General features: G+C 41.9%; 1 protein-coding gene across 15 annotated transcripts in view; it reads left to right on the top strand.

The window, feature by feature from the left end:
* Window positions 1-16811, top strand: part of FREM1 (FRAS1 related extracellular matrix 1) — a 165908-nt gene that overhangs the window by 132911 nt on the left and 16186 nt on the right. For 13 of the 15 annotated variants that reach the window (XM_045469927.1, XM_045469921.1, XM_045469926.1 and 10 more), the window contains 4 exons: window positions 4123-4252; window positions 7403-7475; window positions 13779-13928; window positions 15673-15911. In XM_045469927.1, coding sequence (XP_045325883.1) covers window positions 4123-4252; window positions 7403-7475; window positions 13779-13928; window positions 15673-15911 — 592 coding nt within the window. Of the gene's footprint in view, window positions 1-1516; window positions 1582-4122; window positions 4253-7402; window positions 7476-13778; window positions 13929-15672; window positions 15912-16811 lie in introns of those variants that run through there. The other 2 variants (XM_045469932.1, XM_045469931.1) reach the window with 2 other exon arrangements.

Genomic DNA, 16811 nt, shown 5'->3' with positions numbered 1-16811 from the left:
CCTTCACTTAACAAATATCCATTGAGCACTTACTATTTTCTGGTCATTCTCCAGGGGACTTGGGACTGTATCAGTGAACCAGAGGCCTCTGTTTTCTTAGGCACATACTTCATATCTAAACAAATTAGGTAGTATGGTCTGTATGATACTACTTTGGAAAATGACTACTTTGGAAAATTGGTCAGGATAAAGGGGATCGTAGATGCCAGACTTTGGGGATGGATTGACTTTAAACTGGGTGTTTAATCTCAATTTTTAAGAGTCTCTTAAACTGAGGGTTGATGGGGGGGGGGTGGGAGGGAGGAGAAAGTGGGTGATGGCATTGAGGAGGGCACCTGTTGGGATGAACACTGGGTGTTGTATGGAAACCAATTTGACAATAAATTTCACATTAAAAAAAATAAAATGCTAACTATCTGAAAAAAAAATAAATTGGGCGCCTAAATGGCTTTTCATACCAAAAATTAGGGAAAAATCAACAAAAATGTTATCTGAGAATCAACTATGTGAGATCTATAATTAAAAGTATAGTATATCTAATACTATTATCTAATACTATTACTTATAAATTATGTCCTATACATCATTAAATCAGTATTATACTACACACACACACACACACACACACACACACACATCCCTCTTCCCTCTGGAGAGGCCATTGTTAAGATATTTATAACCATATCACTGCTTATATGTGTATGTAAAATATAACAAGGCAATATGTAAATTTAAAGTATGTGCCAAAGTAAAACAAAAGAAGAGGCGTAAGAATGGAGATGAGAACCTCAACAAAGCAAGACAGCTGTCTTATTCTGCACTTCAAGATCCTGTTGTGCACGGTAGAGGGACCAGAAGCCTCATGACTTATAATCTGATTTAATCTCTACTGTTGCATCCCATGTCTTCCACTCACAGTAGTGGTTGTTGGAAATTCAAATTCAGTTTCCACGTTATATCAAATTTCTTATTGTGATAAGTACCCCACAATCACTGAGGGGAGTGTTTCTCAACTGAGGATGATTTACCCCTAAGGGACATTTGGAAATTTCTGGAAACAGTTTTGATTGGAGGGGCCGATGTGACTGCATCTAGCAGGCAGAGGTCAGGGATGATTCTGACCATCGTGCAATGCACAGAACAACCTCAGTTACTATCTGGTCCCAATGTCAGTGGTCTCCAAGTTGAGAAACCATGACCTAGGGAATTAAGGAATTCTCACTTCTTGCTAACTGACTTGAAATGATTGCCATATGGTCTCACATAAAGTGTGTCCATAAACTTCATTTCTGACCTTAGATTGAGCTTTGCCCAATGGCAATAGGAGAAGGGAGGGATCGTTAAAATGTGAAGATCTGACCCAACTCTTGTCTACATAACACCTACACATCCAGAGCTTTACAAATTTCTCTCGTGGGCTCCTGCATCTGGTTATCTACATGATGCCCAGCATACAGCTATGTGGCTTCTCACAGGGAGAATTCCTAAGTGATTGACTGCGTCTCTTTTCTTTTAGGTGTTTGTGTAGAATTTAAGCAAGTCTCAGCAATAGAAAGATCTTCAAAGTCAGTACTGCAAAAACCAAACACATTCAAAACATGTGTTGCACATATCCTGTAGGTATGCATGTGCTTTGTGATTTAAATATTTTTCTGGAAGGCATATAGCGTGGCTTACATTTCATGGCTTTTCAATGCGTCTTTATTATTTACAGTGAGGAAAATAAAACTAGAACAGTGTGTGATGACAATGTTATCCTGTAAGCAGTATGCAACTTTCTAATCGTGCATCAGGGAAATGTGCACACTTTCCCAAACACCAAAGCCCTTCGTGCATTGAAGCTGAACAGCACTCTTTGTGGTCCCTTTATGGATCTAGATCAGCAATCAAAATTGCATTTAGCTTTAGGCCTTGAGGTCGCCTGGATCTGCAGAGTGACATTGATGAATTTTTGCTTGTCGTGGTTCGTATTAGCAGTAGATGGATTCTCTGAAGATTGGACGTTGAAACTCATTTAAACCTTATTGAGACTTAGCTGAAATTCATTGTATTTATCTATTTCACTCATTCCCATTGCTTTTCTTTCCTTCCTGTTTCATCTTTCTGTCCTTTCCTTCAATCCATCTTGTTGATTTCCCCCCCTTCTCATTTAGCGGGGTCCTTAAGGATTCCTGGCAATATGTGATTTTTATGGCATTTGTCATATTCTTGTCACTTGTTATCTTCTGGTTCTTTTATTTTTATTTTTATTTTTTTAATGTAACTTATTGTCAAATTGGTTTCCATACAACACCCAGGGCTCATCCCAACAAGTGCCCTCCTCAATGCCCATCACCCACTTTTCCCTCTCCCCACCCCCCAGTCTTGTGATTCTTTAAGCATAGCCATTTATTTCTTTACTTCTTGACCGTTCCATGACAGATTTGAAATCAGTTACATCAAAAACCCATGAAGATCCCAAATATTTCTAATATGAAGATTCTGTTTTCACGTCAAAATTTTATGAAGACCAGCAAGCCAGTGACAATAAATTTATGTACTGACTGAACAAACATGTATGTTCATATAGATTTATGAACCTCTCCCATAATCCCAGGCTCCCACACTACCTTGTCCCACTGGCCCCTTGTCCTTGGAGTAAGAGACAGTGCTATTGAGTTTATCTTGCTGGTTCACTTAGAGTATGTAACTGTGACACATGATTGGTGCAAAGACATGAAGAGGTTATGAGGGGATACACTTACTCTTTAATATGAATGGTCCCCAGGAAAGCCTGAAGAACTCTGCGGAATTTGGAGACTCCATGTCCTACACGGTGGCACCCAGGATTTCTAGTTCTGCAGGAAAAAATTGTAAAAAAAAAAATACATTTAGAAATCTAGAAGAAAGAGCCTACATCTAGTTGGAAGATTGAGAATACAGTAAGGCAACCACTGAGGGTTTTGAAAATGTATAATGAAAGGGAAGAGAAAGAAACAAAAGTAATGAAGTGTGTTAAATGATGATAGTGAAGATTGCTTGTGTCTTATATTGCTGAAGGTTGCAGGGGTGCAAAAGGTAAGAACACGTTTGGCGAGAAATGTTTAGGTAACCAACTTCACATCTTCTCACCTCAAAAAGGGAAATGTAGGGATAAAATTGTATTCCTCTGCTTGAGCTCAAGCAACAGGAGTCATGAAGGACTTCAACTGGGAAGAAGAGTGATACAGAAGGAATGGAACATTTGGCTTCAGATGTAGGCTGGAGATTTCAACTCTGCCATCTATTAGCTTTGTCATAGCTTTTTGCCTTTAAGCTGATTATTTAACCTCTCTTACGCGTGGTTTTCTTTTCTGAAAAAAAAGAAAGAAAGAAAAGAAAAAAATTCTCTATGTATTATGAGGAGTAAAGTAGACAGCTTCCATCCAATGTTGGGATCACTAAATCTCTTGTGGGAAAAAGACCACCCCTAGTTATCAGGTTTATTCAGTTGCATCCAAGCTACATGTCAGTCAGCCCTTTTATATGCACAGAAGAAGGAATAGATAGTGGTTATAAAACCCATGCACATTTTAATTCCTGGGCACATCCTGAAAGGTAACAGGTTATTAAACTGAACCTAAGTTCAGAGATATGCATCTGGAGCAGTTCTTGATGTACTAATGAGGGCCAAAAAATAAGAGAGAAGATTTCCTATCAGTGGTCTTTCCTGAAAAAAAAAAAAAAAAAAAAAAAAAAAAAAAAAGAATGTCTCCTTGAACTTCACAACTGCTGGTTTATTTCCCTTCAGAGCACTCAGGTTTGAGTCCCTTTCTTGTCATTAATAACTGGGGGACCTCTGACAGCTGCTTAACCTTAGTTTCTGCATTTGTAAAATAGAATTCTAACATTTACTCTTTCTGCCTCATGGCATTTGTTGTAAGCATCAGATGAGATTGTTAGTGAAATTTCTTTTTGAACTAAAAGGTACCAAGTAAGTGTAAGGCATTTTTAACACTGTTATACGTTGATGAACCACGTCTGTCACCATGAGAGGAACCTCCCACCATGAGTTCCATCTTCTACTAATCAGAGGATCCCTACTGGCATTTACTATGCATTTTTAAAAAATTATTTTCTCTTTTCTTTTCCTTTCATGCACAGTTTGGAACTGAAGTGGTCTCATATTGAATGGTCACAGGCTGAATATGAGGTCTGTGAGACTGTGGGCATATTATCCTTAGAAATTACCAGAAGGGGATATTCCATGGACTCCGCCTTCGTGAGTGTAAAGGTAACAAGTCTAAAATATAAACTTCCAGGCTAAAACTTGGGTTGCTGGTTGGTGCCTTTCATGATTTTCTTAAAGAGAAAACCAGAGTAACCAAGGAGATTTCAAATTGCAGGATTGCCACGTTTATTTTGGAGATGCTACATCAAACATCTCCTTGTCCTTCCGCCTTTTATCTAACTTCATTAGCTCCTGGATAAGGAATTTCAAACTCACTTTTAATTTTTAAATCTGGTTACTAAGTCCTGAAGTTTGATTTTACAGGGAGATGGATCCAACCTAGTGAACCCTGGCCAAGCTCTGCTTTGGAAAAGAAACCCTGCATGTAAGACATTCAATGAGGTCTCCAGACCACATTTCAGCCCCAAATGGCTTTCTCTTAGTATGCACCAGGATCGCTTCGTGTGGTCTCAGTGGATGAGGAAAATCAAGGGACAAACTTAAGAGTCACCCAGGTTGGGGCGCCTAGGTGGCTCAGTCAGTTGAGCATCCGGCTCTTGATTTCAGTTCAGGTCACGATCCCAAGGTCATGGGATCGAGCCCACATTAACCTCCATGCTGAGCATGGAGCCTGCTTGGAATGTCTCCCTCTCTCCTTCTCTCCCTCTCTCTCTCTCTCCCTCTCTCTCTCTCTCTCTCTCTCCTCCTGGGCCCTTCTCCTGCACTTGCATGAGCTTTTCTCTCTCAAAAATAAAAAAGAGTCACCCAAGTCAAAATTAAGAGAACATTTATCAATCCAGGCCTCTGAGATATAAAGGATACTCAGTAATCACTTTTAGATTGATTAGTCAACTTGCTATTGCTTTCCACAGACACGGACCATGGAGCGCAACCAAAGACGTCTAGAATTGAAGGAATTTTTTTTTTTTTAGGAGTTGCCATCACAATACCACTTCAAGAGAATGGCAGCTTGAAAAGCTTTCACAAACTAACAATGGCAAATGAGCTTTGAATACTGCTCCTCAATCTCCTGAAAAGGGCAGTGAGTGATATTAGCTTTTGGGGAAAAAAAAAAAAAAAAGGTCATCTCAGTTAAATCTCAATTACAATAATCAATTCCAATCACCCTCAGAACCTCGTGCACCTAAATTCTACCATATCCACATTTGGTATTTATCTTTCCAGATTGTTCACACAAAAAGAAATCTGTCTGAACGGTTTTCTTTTTTTAAAAAAATTTTTTTTTCAACGTTTATTTATTTTTGGGACAGAGAGAGACAGAGCATGAACAGCGGAGGGGCAGAGAGAGAGGGAGAGACAGAATCGGAAACAGGCTCCAGGCTCCGAGCCATCAGCCCAGAGCCTGACGCGGGGCTCGAACTCCCGGACCGCGAGATCGTGACCTGGCTGAAGTCGGACGCTTAACCGACTGCGCCACCCAGGCGCCCCATGAACGGTTTTCTAATAACGCTTTGGTCTTCTACAGACAACACCATATGCTCGAGTCTAGAGTTTTGGGCCATATACCATTCACCTTGCCAGGTAGAAAGAACACATGTGGTGTGACAGGGAACCTTTTGTCTCCCGAAGCTGAATGCACACTGTGAGCCTGCCAGCTGAGTGGCCAGGCCTTCATCAAACACAGCCCTGAGCCTCCAGGGACAGCTCTACCTAGAGCCCAGGTGCTGCTTTCTACCAGAGCTTACTGGCGCCTTGACCAGAAGCAGAGAAAGAGAAAGCGCTCTCCCCTGTGTTGTTTGCGCTGGTTCGAATTGTGCACCTTCACCGAGATCATCGCTCCGACCACCTTGCCTCAGACCATTCCTTTTCCCACATCGGATTCTGCAAACCCAGTGGTGGTAAATACTAAGTACTTGCATGTGCGCGGAAATGTAACTTCCAGCGTATGGTGCATACAGGAGAACGATGGGCTGCCTTTTCGCAACGAAAGGTGGTTCAGGAAGAGCCTTGGCATCGTAGGCCAAGAACAAATAGAAGCCTGGGAGGAAGTACCCTCTTCAGCAAAACGTTTCCGCTGCAGACCCATTAGCAGATCTCGGGGCCTTTGATTACAGATGGAGGTAGGATCTAAAGCCAGAAAAAATGGGAACTTTTAAGTTCGCAATTGTGCACTTGATTTCTTTGTTGGAAAGTGAGGAAATACAGTAACTCCCTTTCTGGACCATCTTAAATGTCTAAAAGAGTGCAGGGTAACAGCTGCTTGTTGTGCTTACGCAGGGTTCTCATCCGATGACCTTTTTCAAACTCGCCAAGGACACTCTTCTTAACACGTATTTAGGCTCCCTCTGGGAGAAGATAAGATCGTGACTTGAGAGCCCTAAATCCCCTCTGGTTTTTAGCCCTAGGAGTGGGGAACAGGAGATCAGTAAGTAGTCTCTTTAGAGCAATTGTTGTTGTTGTTGTTGTCATTAACAACTTACTTCATGGAGCCTCGAAAACCCTCCGTCCTGCGTGTGGATTGATTTTGCGTGGCTGTTCACCGGGTCTGTCATCCTCGTGGAGCTTTCATTCACTTCTGTGAAGTGAGATGGTTTCACCCAGACAGGAGAATGGACGAGGCCTGTTTAGATTCAACCTGTCAAAGTCACTCAGTGCCCTGGAGCTCGTAGGGTACCTCACAGCTACTTGTCTGGTGCTACTTCTCCTCCCCCCCTCCCTTTCCTCCCAGGCACTATTTCAAAGCCAGGTTGGGGTAGGAGGAAGGTAAGGTAATAAATGGATACTCATAACAAAGCGAAAAATATTGTTTAAAATTTATGTTGCTTTCTCCAAAGACCAAATCGTTTAGAAAGAAGTGAAAAGAAAAAAAAGGAAAAAAAAAAGCTTTACTTTTACTTCCGTTGATATTAGTCTAAGAAAAAAGTTAACTTTAAGGAAGATCCATGTAGCCTAGATCTAAAATGGTTGGTTATAATTTTTAAAAAGCCTTTATGTTAAAAACAGACTTAAGAGCATGAATTTAAGGGCATCCGGCTGGCTCAGTCAGTAGAGCATGCAACTCTTGATCCTGGGGTCATGAGTTCAAGCCCCAGGTTGGGCATAGAGCGTCCCTAAAAAAAAAAAAAAAAAAAAAAAAAAAAAAAAAAAAAAAAAAAAGGCATGAATTTAATCTGTTATGATACTAGACTAGATGTTTCTCTATTAAAATAATATTTATTTTTCTTAAAAAAGGATATTTTTTTCCCTCTTAAGGTCAAGCAAGTGTCCGCTACAGTTGGAAAAGACTTCACTCTGACTCCATCTAAACTGATTCAGTTTGACCCAGGTACATTTCGTGTCTATAGTTTGTTTCCTGTTATTTTGTAAGAATGTGTGGAGATTATGGGGACTTACTTCAGCCCCTGCAAGAGAGATCAGTTTGGCCTTGAGGTTTTACCCTTCGTGTTTCACTTAATCACAAGTGAATATTCGTTTAAAATGAGAAGAAAACTCATAACGAATACAAAGAAAATATCCAGGCAAATATCCAAAAAATCCAGAAAATCATTAAAAAAATTATTTAGAGTCCTAACCCAAAGCTGAAATAGCCTCATATTGTGATGGAAATTTTCAGAATGTCATATTCACATGAGGCCATTTCTACATGATTTCTCTTGGAATAGGTTGCTTTGAGGAGATTGTGGGGAAGATTCATTAGATAGCACATATTTTGTTTAAATCTGTGGAAAAATTTTGCTAGGTGCAAAAGGGGATATAAAAATATGGTGCCGACTCTTAAAGGCATTCTATTGTGTGGGAAATAGAGCCGTGAAAACAACTCACTGATAGTACATTGGGGCCCAAAGGAGGAGCCATTGTTCTGGTTGAGGGGAATCCTGGAAGACTTCCCAGAGGAGGTGGTATTCTGAGCAAGTAGAAGAAGAAGGAGAAGGGGACTTCAGGGTGAGCTGTGCCTAAAGCACTAAAGCTGGACCAACACCTTCCTTCCCTGGCCTCTGCAGAAGGGGCGGGTAGCTCTCTTTCACTGTACCGCATGGTTCTTTCTCTTTCCCTCTCGTCTGGGATGGGCATGCATCACCTGTCCAGGGGCAAATGGAAAGGGCCTTGAGAAGCAGCCAGGGCTCGTGGCTTGGTGCTCTCCTGCAGAGGAGGTGTTCTGCCCTCCGAGAACATTCCACCAAGTCAAAACCCTTGCCATTATCTTGCCACTGACACATACTGTTTCAAGCAAAGGCAGAACAAAATGGCCTGAATATCATCCCTGCTCCAGAACTGACCACCTTAATAGTAAACATGGAAAAGAAATGCCTTTCTGCAGTTCACCACAAGTAGCATGATGGTTTGTGACTAGTTTGCTAAGGCTGCCCTTACTAAGTATCACAAACATGGTAACTTAAAAACAGAAATTTATTTTCTCACAGTTCTGGAGGCTATAAGTTCAAGAACAAGTTATCAGTGGGGTTGATTCCTTCTGGGGGCTGTGAGAGAGAATCTGCCCCATGCCTGTCTTCCACGCTCTGGTGACTTGCTGGTCATTGGCATTCCTTGGCTTCTGTGGCAGCCACACCAATCTCTGCCCTTGTCCCCAACATGGCGTCCTCGTGTATGTGTCTGTGTCCAAATTTCCCCTCTTTATAGGGAAATCAATCACAATGGATTAGAGGCCCACTCTAGTGTGACTTTATCTTGACAGTTACATCTGTAATGAGCTTTTTTCCAAATAAGGTCACATTCTAAAGTACTAGGAATTAGGATTTCAACATACAGATTTTGAGTGACCCAACTCAACCTATAGCAATGAACCTTAAATTTGACGTGAAACGACCCAGATGTCGCGTTGGCCTCCTTCCTGTGATATTTAAGTTTGACTTGCGTAAGTTTGTTCTTCAAGTGACCTACTTTGTAGAAGAGCTGTTTCCATTATGTATCTGATGTTTACCCACAGGTGGCCACCGGCTCTTAGGTTCTGATCAACCCTAAGATGAAAGGATTTGGGGCAATTGCTCTGTGTATTCCCGTTTTGTACTTCATGTTAAGGCAGTTCCAACCTTTCCACTTAAAAAAAAAAAAAAAAAAAAAAGATTTATTTATTTATTTTGAGAGAGAGAGAAAAAAAAGTGTGGGGGCGGTGGGGTGGCAGGCGGCAGAGAAGGAGAGAGAGAATCTCAAGCAGACTCCACTCTCGAGCCTGGTATGGGACTTGATCCTACAACTCTGGGATCATGACCTGAGCCAAAATCAAGAATGGGATGCTTAACCCAATGAGCTACCCAGGCACCCCTACAACTTTTCCACTTTTTGAGAGCCAAGAGTCGTTGTTATATGTCATCTTTATTATTTGAGGTCCGTTTATCACAAGATCTGGAGTGATTCTGGCTTTTAGTAGAGTTTGAGCAGCCTTGTCGGGTACTCTGTTGGGATTGATAGGAACTAAAAAGTATCACGTTTAGGGGAACCTCTCAGAGGTTCCACTGGATAAGACAAATACTGATTTGTCTAGAAGAGTTTACATGCTTTTGTGAGTAGATACTAGACTTCTGGAGTCTAGATACTAGACTTCTGGAGACTGGTCATGAATTTGGGGATTATTTAGACATTTTAAGAAAAAAAATCTTGTAAGTTAGAAAGAAACAATCTTTGCCCGTTCATTGTTTTAGAATTTATTAGCCAGAAATGGTTTCATAAATTGAAGGCTTGCTTTAGAACATTTCAAAGTTCCCTATGTTCACAGGTCCTAGAAATGTTTATATGCTCCCATATTGGTTTTTTCTTTAATTTTTTTTAATGTTTATTTGAGAGAGAGAGACAGAGTGTGAACAGGGGAAGGACAGAGGGAGAGGGAGACACAGAATCTGAAGCAGGTTCCCGGCTCTGAGCTGTCAGCACAGAGCCTGACGCGGGGCTCGAACTCACGAGCTGTGAGATCATGGCCTGAGCTGAGGTCAGGCGCACAACTGAATGAGCCACCCAGGCTCCCCCACTCCCATATTGTTAATCCTTGCCTCTTCTGGGTCTGGTGTCCCCATCCCCATTCCCCACCCCCATGCCCAAAGCAATCTGCTTGTTTGCTTAAAAACAGCAGCCTCTATGAAGGGTGAAGAAACAGAGTGAGAAATCAAAATTGGTGGGCTATTGGAAGGTTTGAGAATTTTTAAGAGGGGGTGGAGAGAAACGGGGTCATTGTTGAGACTGGTGAGCTATGCCTTGCTGCCATTGTACTGAACCCAAAGCTAATTCTGCTGATTTAGCATTCAGCTATTGTGGCTGATCTTGATTAGAAGTGTAAATACTCTTAAGGAAAAGATTGTTTTCCTTTCAAGTATGTGTTCTTGAAAGGTTTGCTGCTTTCCTGATTGAATGACTAAGTCATTCCTAAGAGTCAAAATGTTTTCCAAAGGAACAGATCTCTAACATGGCATTTACTAAAAAACATTGAGCAAATGTCTTTCCATCGTAAAATCCGCTTTGCAGGCAAGTATCCAGTAATGGCCCTACTCTGTAAAGTGTGTGTCTGCATAAAATGACACCTTTTCTTCAACGCCTTTTGTTTAATGGGAACAGGAGGCCGGTTCAAGCCTTCTGAAATTGCTTACAATCTCAGTGATTTAACAACTACTTTGCACCTTGAAAATGGGAGAGGAAGGAAAAAGAAAAACCCAGAAAGTTCTTACTTCCAATCTCATTAACCTAGAAAAGTTGGTTCTATGTGCACACCTGGTAGGCATAGAAACAAAATTGAAATGCAAGCAAACCAATCAGAAAGTACTTAAATGGAATTTGGAATAGATTTTCTCTAACCATCTGGTTCTACTCCATAAGGTCATAGAACAATGTTAAGGTTTTTGTGGGGGGGGGGGAGGTGAAAGAGGTACTATAATGTTTTTAAAACATGATTCTTAAATTTTTTTTTTTCAACGTTTATTTATTTTTGGGACAGAGAGAGACAGAGCATGAACGGGGGAGGGTCAGAGAGAGAGGGAGACACAGAATCGGAAACAGGCTCCAGGCTCTGAGCCATCAGCCCAGAGCCTGACGCGGGGCTCGAACTCACGGACCGCGAGATCGTGACCTGGCTGAAGTCGGACGCTTAACCGACTGCGCCACCCAGGCGCCCCAAAACGTGATTCTTAAAATAAGAGGCAATTGGTTGGGACTTGGAATTCTTTGTTGTTGTTATTGGACTTTTATTTGAATAATGCTTGACTTTTGGGGTTTTGAGAGTCAAAACAGTTCTTTGAATATTAAAATTCTTAGTATTTATATACTTTCTTCACTGTCTGGTCTCTTATCCCTTCATGCCAGGTTTATTACAACAGCTGCCTCTGTGGTCTCCCCACTTCTAGCCTCTTTGCCCGTCTTCCTGGGCTCCTAAATCTTTTTGCGTAACACTCAGATTCATTTTTCTAAGACATTCATTTTCAAGGGCCTTCCCTGTTGCCTATGGCTCAAAGTCTGAATCCAGCCACCTGGTGTCCAGGGCTCTCTGCCTTCTGGCTACATCCCACCGTTGCTGCCCTCCTACCTCCTAGTGCCTGGCGTGACCTCCCTTCCAGCCAGCTAATTTGCTCAGCCTTCCCTGTTCAAGGCCTTTGCTACCTTCCTGCCTTTGCTTGCGCTGTTTTCCCACTTCCTCCCTCCCAAACCTCCCAACTCTGGAGCCCACATGCATTTAGTATTTACCATCCATCCTGTATCTTTTGGCCGCTAATCATACATAGCCTTGAACAATGGACTTTTCTGACATTTACATCTTGTCTCTTCAAAGAGATTTTAATCCTTTATGTCAGGGCTTGCCGATGTTGTACCTCTGGTATTCTCCATAGCAGCTAAAGCAAAGGTAAGTACACGATAGAGACAAAAATGTATATTGTGATAGGTTGATTTAATCCGTCCATGAGGTGGGAATTGTATAGTATTTTATGTTAGGTGTTTCAACTTCTGTTTTTGCAAAGATCGCGAAAGTAATTGATTTATGAATCAGTTGGTATGGAAAACTGAAATTGGCTGTCAGCTTGGGTTTTTTTTTTTTTTAATAAAATTATTTCAAATACACTTAATTCTTTCCCCCCTCTAAGGGCAGCCAAGAGTAGGATGGGTGAACAGTTTCCTCTTTCCATTGAATTCTGCTGGGGGATTGAGGAAACTTTGATTAGATCCTTAAATCTGTAGTTGACACGACCTTCAAACAGGTGGCTGTCATATAGATGGACCAAACGAGAGGCATAAATCTGCAGCAAACCATCTACAGGAAGACAAGAATCCAGATTTTTGGAAGAGAAGGCTAGGAAAAAAAAAAAGTTTGACTGCTTATATAGATGGGTTTATGGGAATAAGAGTCCTCACGTAGCCAATGAGTAAATGCCACAGAATCAAGTTTTCAAAACTTAGTCCTGGAAGGTTAAACCATAAATTTGTTATTTTTTTTCCCCTTAACCTTTAGCCTCCTTTCTCTACTGAACAGTACTTTTTTTTTTTTAACTCCTGCCACCATTTTTTCTTTTTTTTAACAAAAAGTTTTTTTTTAACGTTTATTTATTTTTTTTTTTGAGATAGAGACAGAGCATGAATGGGGGAGGGTCAGAGAGAGAGGGAGACACAGAATCTGAAACAGGCTCCAGGCTCTGAGCTGTCAGCACAGAGCCCGACGCGGGGCTCAAACTCACAGACCGTGAGATCATGACCTGAGCCGAAGTCAGACGCTTAACCAACTGAGCCACCCAGGCGCCCCACCATTTTTTCTTCTAAATAAACTAAAGCGGGAGACCCTGTAGCCCATGTCATGGAAACTGGTCAGGATTAGACAGTCTCACAAGATTCTTCCAGCTTTCGTATTTCGTGTTTCTGGGGCTTCTTTGCATCCCACCTTAGCGGTGACAGAATGGCTGGGGATATGTTTGTAAGTTCCAAACTGTTTGGGATTAAGTTCACAAAGTTACCGTGAACCGAGCTTGATTGTAACTCCATGAGCAGAGGCAGACAGAGAGGGAAAACAACAACAACAACAACATTGGCTCTATTTCTAAAACCCCCAGCCCATAAATACTCTCTAGGAGGATATCAAATACTGAGTATTACATCATTAGAAAAAGCATTTGTGGGCTAGAAGGACCTCAGGAAGTGGAGCAGCCGATAGAGGCAGCTGTCTTCAGAAATCAATCATTTCAAGGGTTCCATGAATAGTGTGAAGTACCATCCAATAATCACTTTTAACTGTCTGTACCAACCTCTTAAGATTTTTTGGAACTATTAAGGTTTTAAGATTGCAGTGCTTGTTTATTCCTAAGAAGAGAAGGGGCAGGGCGGGGGCGGGGGGGTGGGGGGGAAAGATAAGCCTTGGATCTCATCGACTAACCATTTTTTTTGTTGTTGTTGTTCATCCCTTGCCTAACGCGGCCCACTTTTTTTGTTACAGTGTTTGCATTGAAACGGAATCATCATTGTCCAGGAACAAATGTGGTCTTTTAATATTATTTGGGAGAACAGCAGGACCTCAGTGTGTAGGGAGCAGTACAATAGCTCACTCGGGCTACTGCAGCCTCGCTGTAGACATGTTAATTAATATATTTCTCTGACACCTAGGTGATTGAAATAGCAATTAAAGAGTAATTAAAATGTTTACTTCTTGTAGGAATGTCAACTAAGATGTGGAATATAGCAATTACCTATGACGGATTAGAGGAAGATGATGAGGTCTTTGAAGTAATTCTCAACTCCCCTGTGAATGCAGTTCTTGGCATAAAGACAAAAGCGGCAGTGAAAATTTTGGACTCAAAAGGAGGTATTCTTTTGATCCTCATCTCGAAATCAGGAGCGGTCCTGGCGCTCTGGCTGCTGGCTTTCAACAGCCAGTGTGCCTGATAACGCCTTCAAATCAGAATGCTTAATTTCTTGTCAAGAAAGCAACCTCAGTCATGTTGCAGGCCCTTTATTCTGCTTTCTGCTTCATGTGGTTTTCGTCCCGCTAAGAACTCTCGTTTGAGAAAGGCAACAAGTCAGTGCCGTAGTTGTTGTTTTTTTGTTTTTTTTTTTTTCCTCCTACCCGTTTGTTGTTCTCACCGAGGGGGAAACAATGTTGGTGAGAATCTATCGACAATTATTTTCCCCCAGAGTTTGTAGGGCTGTAATTATCTTCCTCTGTGAAAGAGAGCTCTTAATGCCTAAAATCTGAGCCCCCACTGTAGTGTGACCAGGAAAATTCTAAGAGAGGAAGGAATTGGAGAAAAATAGACGTGAAAGATGCAGCTGGCTAGGGGATTCAGGAGCAGCTGGAGAATATTAATGAATAACCTTGGAGTGCAGAGCCAAAATAGGTCCTGGATAGTATATGCAAAAGAACGACCTGTGAACTAAATAAAATAAAGACCAAGCACAGTCCTTGCTGCTCTGATTTTTTTCTTCCTGCCAAACCCTTTCTACTTGCGTGTCTATTTAGCATTTGACAAGTGTCCAGTTACCATGCACAGACTTAGACCCCTGATTTTACACCTGTCATGCCCCATGGTATGTTTTCCTTACCTGAAATCCGCTCTCTCCTGTTCTTTCTCATCCTATAATAAAATATAGACATTATCCTCTTCCCTTTATAATATTCCTGTTTCCACATCTTTTCCCACCATCTTATTGCCAAATTCACTTGTTTTTCAATAGAATTTTCTGTTCACAGGAAGTACATACAATACGTGAACTCCACGCTTTAGACATGAAGTATAAAATATCCACATGAGGGTTCTGGGTTTAGGTTTTTGTCATACTTATTGGGAATGTTTCCCGTAGAAGTAGCTCCAATAAGGTTTATTGGATATTTGGTCCGTGACAGTTGAATGCTCATTTTTATTTATTGTATTATTTTTAAAAATTTTCAATGTTTATTTTCTTTTTGAGAGAGAGGGAGAGAGCATGAGCGGGAGAGGGGCAGAGAGAGAGGGAATCACAGAATCTGAAGCAGGTTCCGGGCTCTGAGCTGTCAGCACAAAGCCCGACGCAGGACTTGAACTCACGAACCATGATATCATGACCCAAGCTGAAGTTGGACGCTCAACCGACTGAGCCACCCAGGTGCCCCTGAGTGCTAATTTTTAGAACTGTTACTTGATTGCACTTTTCCAACCGTTCCAGTTTCTACCTCTAGGAGACTGGGGAAAGGATGAACCCTTGGAAGTGTTTATGGAGTGATACTTGGTCAGTGAAATAAACCTGATCTATTGAGGAATGCTGGAACACGCAGTGAGGCCGTTTCTTAAGTATGTGGCATGATTATAAAATCGTGACAATGGTTTCCGTTTGTGGTTTGTGAAATCATCGTCCTGACTTTATAATCGCCCTGTAGATGTGCAGAAGGGCACGGCTCTCCTGCACGGAAACTGATGAAGACTAGAGGAGTTTCTGGCAAATGGCAAAAAGGCAACATCTGGTGGGAACACCATCCATCTCGTTCAATGACAAGCTGCCCCGGGGGCTGTGTCGACGTGATCACTTATCTGTTTGTGTACAATGAACTGACCTGCCATCTTTCATGCCTCCAGGACAGTGCTATCCTTCATATTCCTTCAACCCAAACAAGCACAGTGCGTGGGAGAAGGGCCTTTGGCGCCCGCTGTCCCCGGGGTCTTCCTCACCCGCCACTTCTGGTTCCTTTCATCTGGAAAGAAGACCCCTTCCATCTTCCAAGCGGCCAGCAGTCACCAGGGGAGACACTCTCCAGGGCGTTGCTTCCACAGATCTTTCTCGTATGAAGCTGAGGACCCAAGGGAAAGGCAAAACAGTAAGGATGGGGAGCTTCGGGGGTGTGACGTGTGGAGTACATTGTGAAAGAATCAAAAAACACTAATGAGCGTTCCCCAACGCTGAAGAAGCTGTTTGCTTCTCATCATGAGTGGGAGCCATGGTTCCGTGCCCAATCAGGCAGTGTCTTTTGTATACAGATACCAGAATGCTGCCGCACTTCCTTAATGGTACTACTCGAGGTGATGGATATGCTGACTCATCCATATGGTTTCTGCTTTGGTTCCTTTTGTGATCAAAACAGATAGGGAATGACCAGTGACCCTGGAACAGAACGAGATTATGTGATCCACTCGGGTGTGGAAACTGTGATGTTGACCTTATTAGCCCAGAGTTATAATCAGGCAAACACTCATGAGTGTATGTGCATTCCTGTGTGTGTGTATGTGTATGTTTTCTTAGACCGCTGTGTACTATTGACATGCCAAAGTAAGGATGTCTTTTCTCCATAACTGAAGCTATGAATGTCCGAATCAACACTGATAAGTTGTGAATAGGTCCAGTGATTTTAAAAACTCTAATGATTTGATCATGGAAAGTTTTTTTTTTTTAATTTTTAATGTTTATTTATTTTTGAGAGAGAGAGAGAGAGAGAGAGAGAGAGAGAGGATGTGGGGGGAGGGACAGAGAGAGAGAGGAAGAGGCTCTCCACTGACAGCAGAGAGCCCCATGTGGGGCTCAAACTCAAACCATAAGATCATGACCTAAGCTGAAGTCAGCGCTTAACCAACTGAGCCACTCAGGCGCCCCTGGGTATGGAACGTCTTAAGAAACATACGTGTTTTGTTTCTTTCTCCTTCTTCTCCTTCTTCTCCTTCTTCTCCTTCATTTATTTTTTGAGGGAGAGAGAGCCCGATGTGGGGCTCGAACTCACGGACTG

The sequence above is a fragment of the Leopardus geoffroyi genome, chromosome D4 (genome assembly GCF_018350155.1).
Source record: "Leopardus geoffroyi isolate Oge1 chromosome D4, O.geoffroyi_Oge1_pat1.0, whole genome shotgun sequence".
In the NCBI taxonomy this organism is placed as follows: Eukaryota; Metazoa; Chordata; class Mammalia; order Carnivora; family Felidae; genus Leopardus; species Leopardus geoffroyi.
Note: the sequence above shows the minus strand (reverse complement) of the source record. Positions and strands in the feature narration are given on the sequence as shown.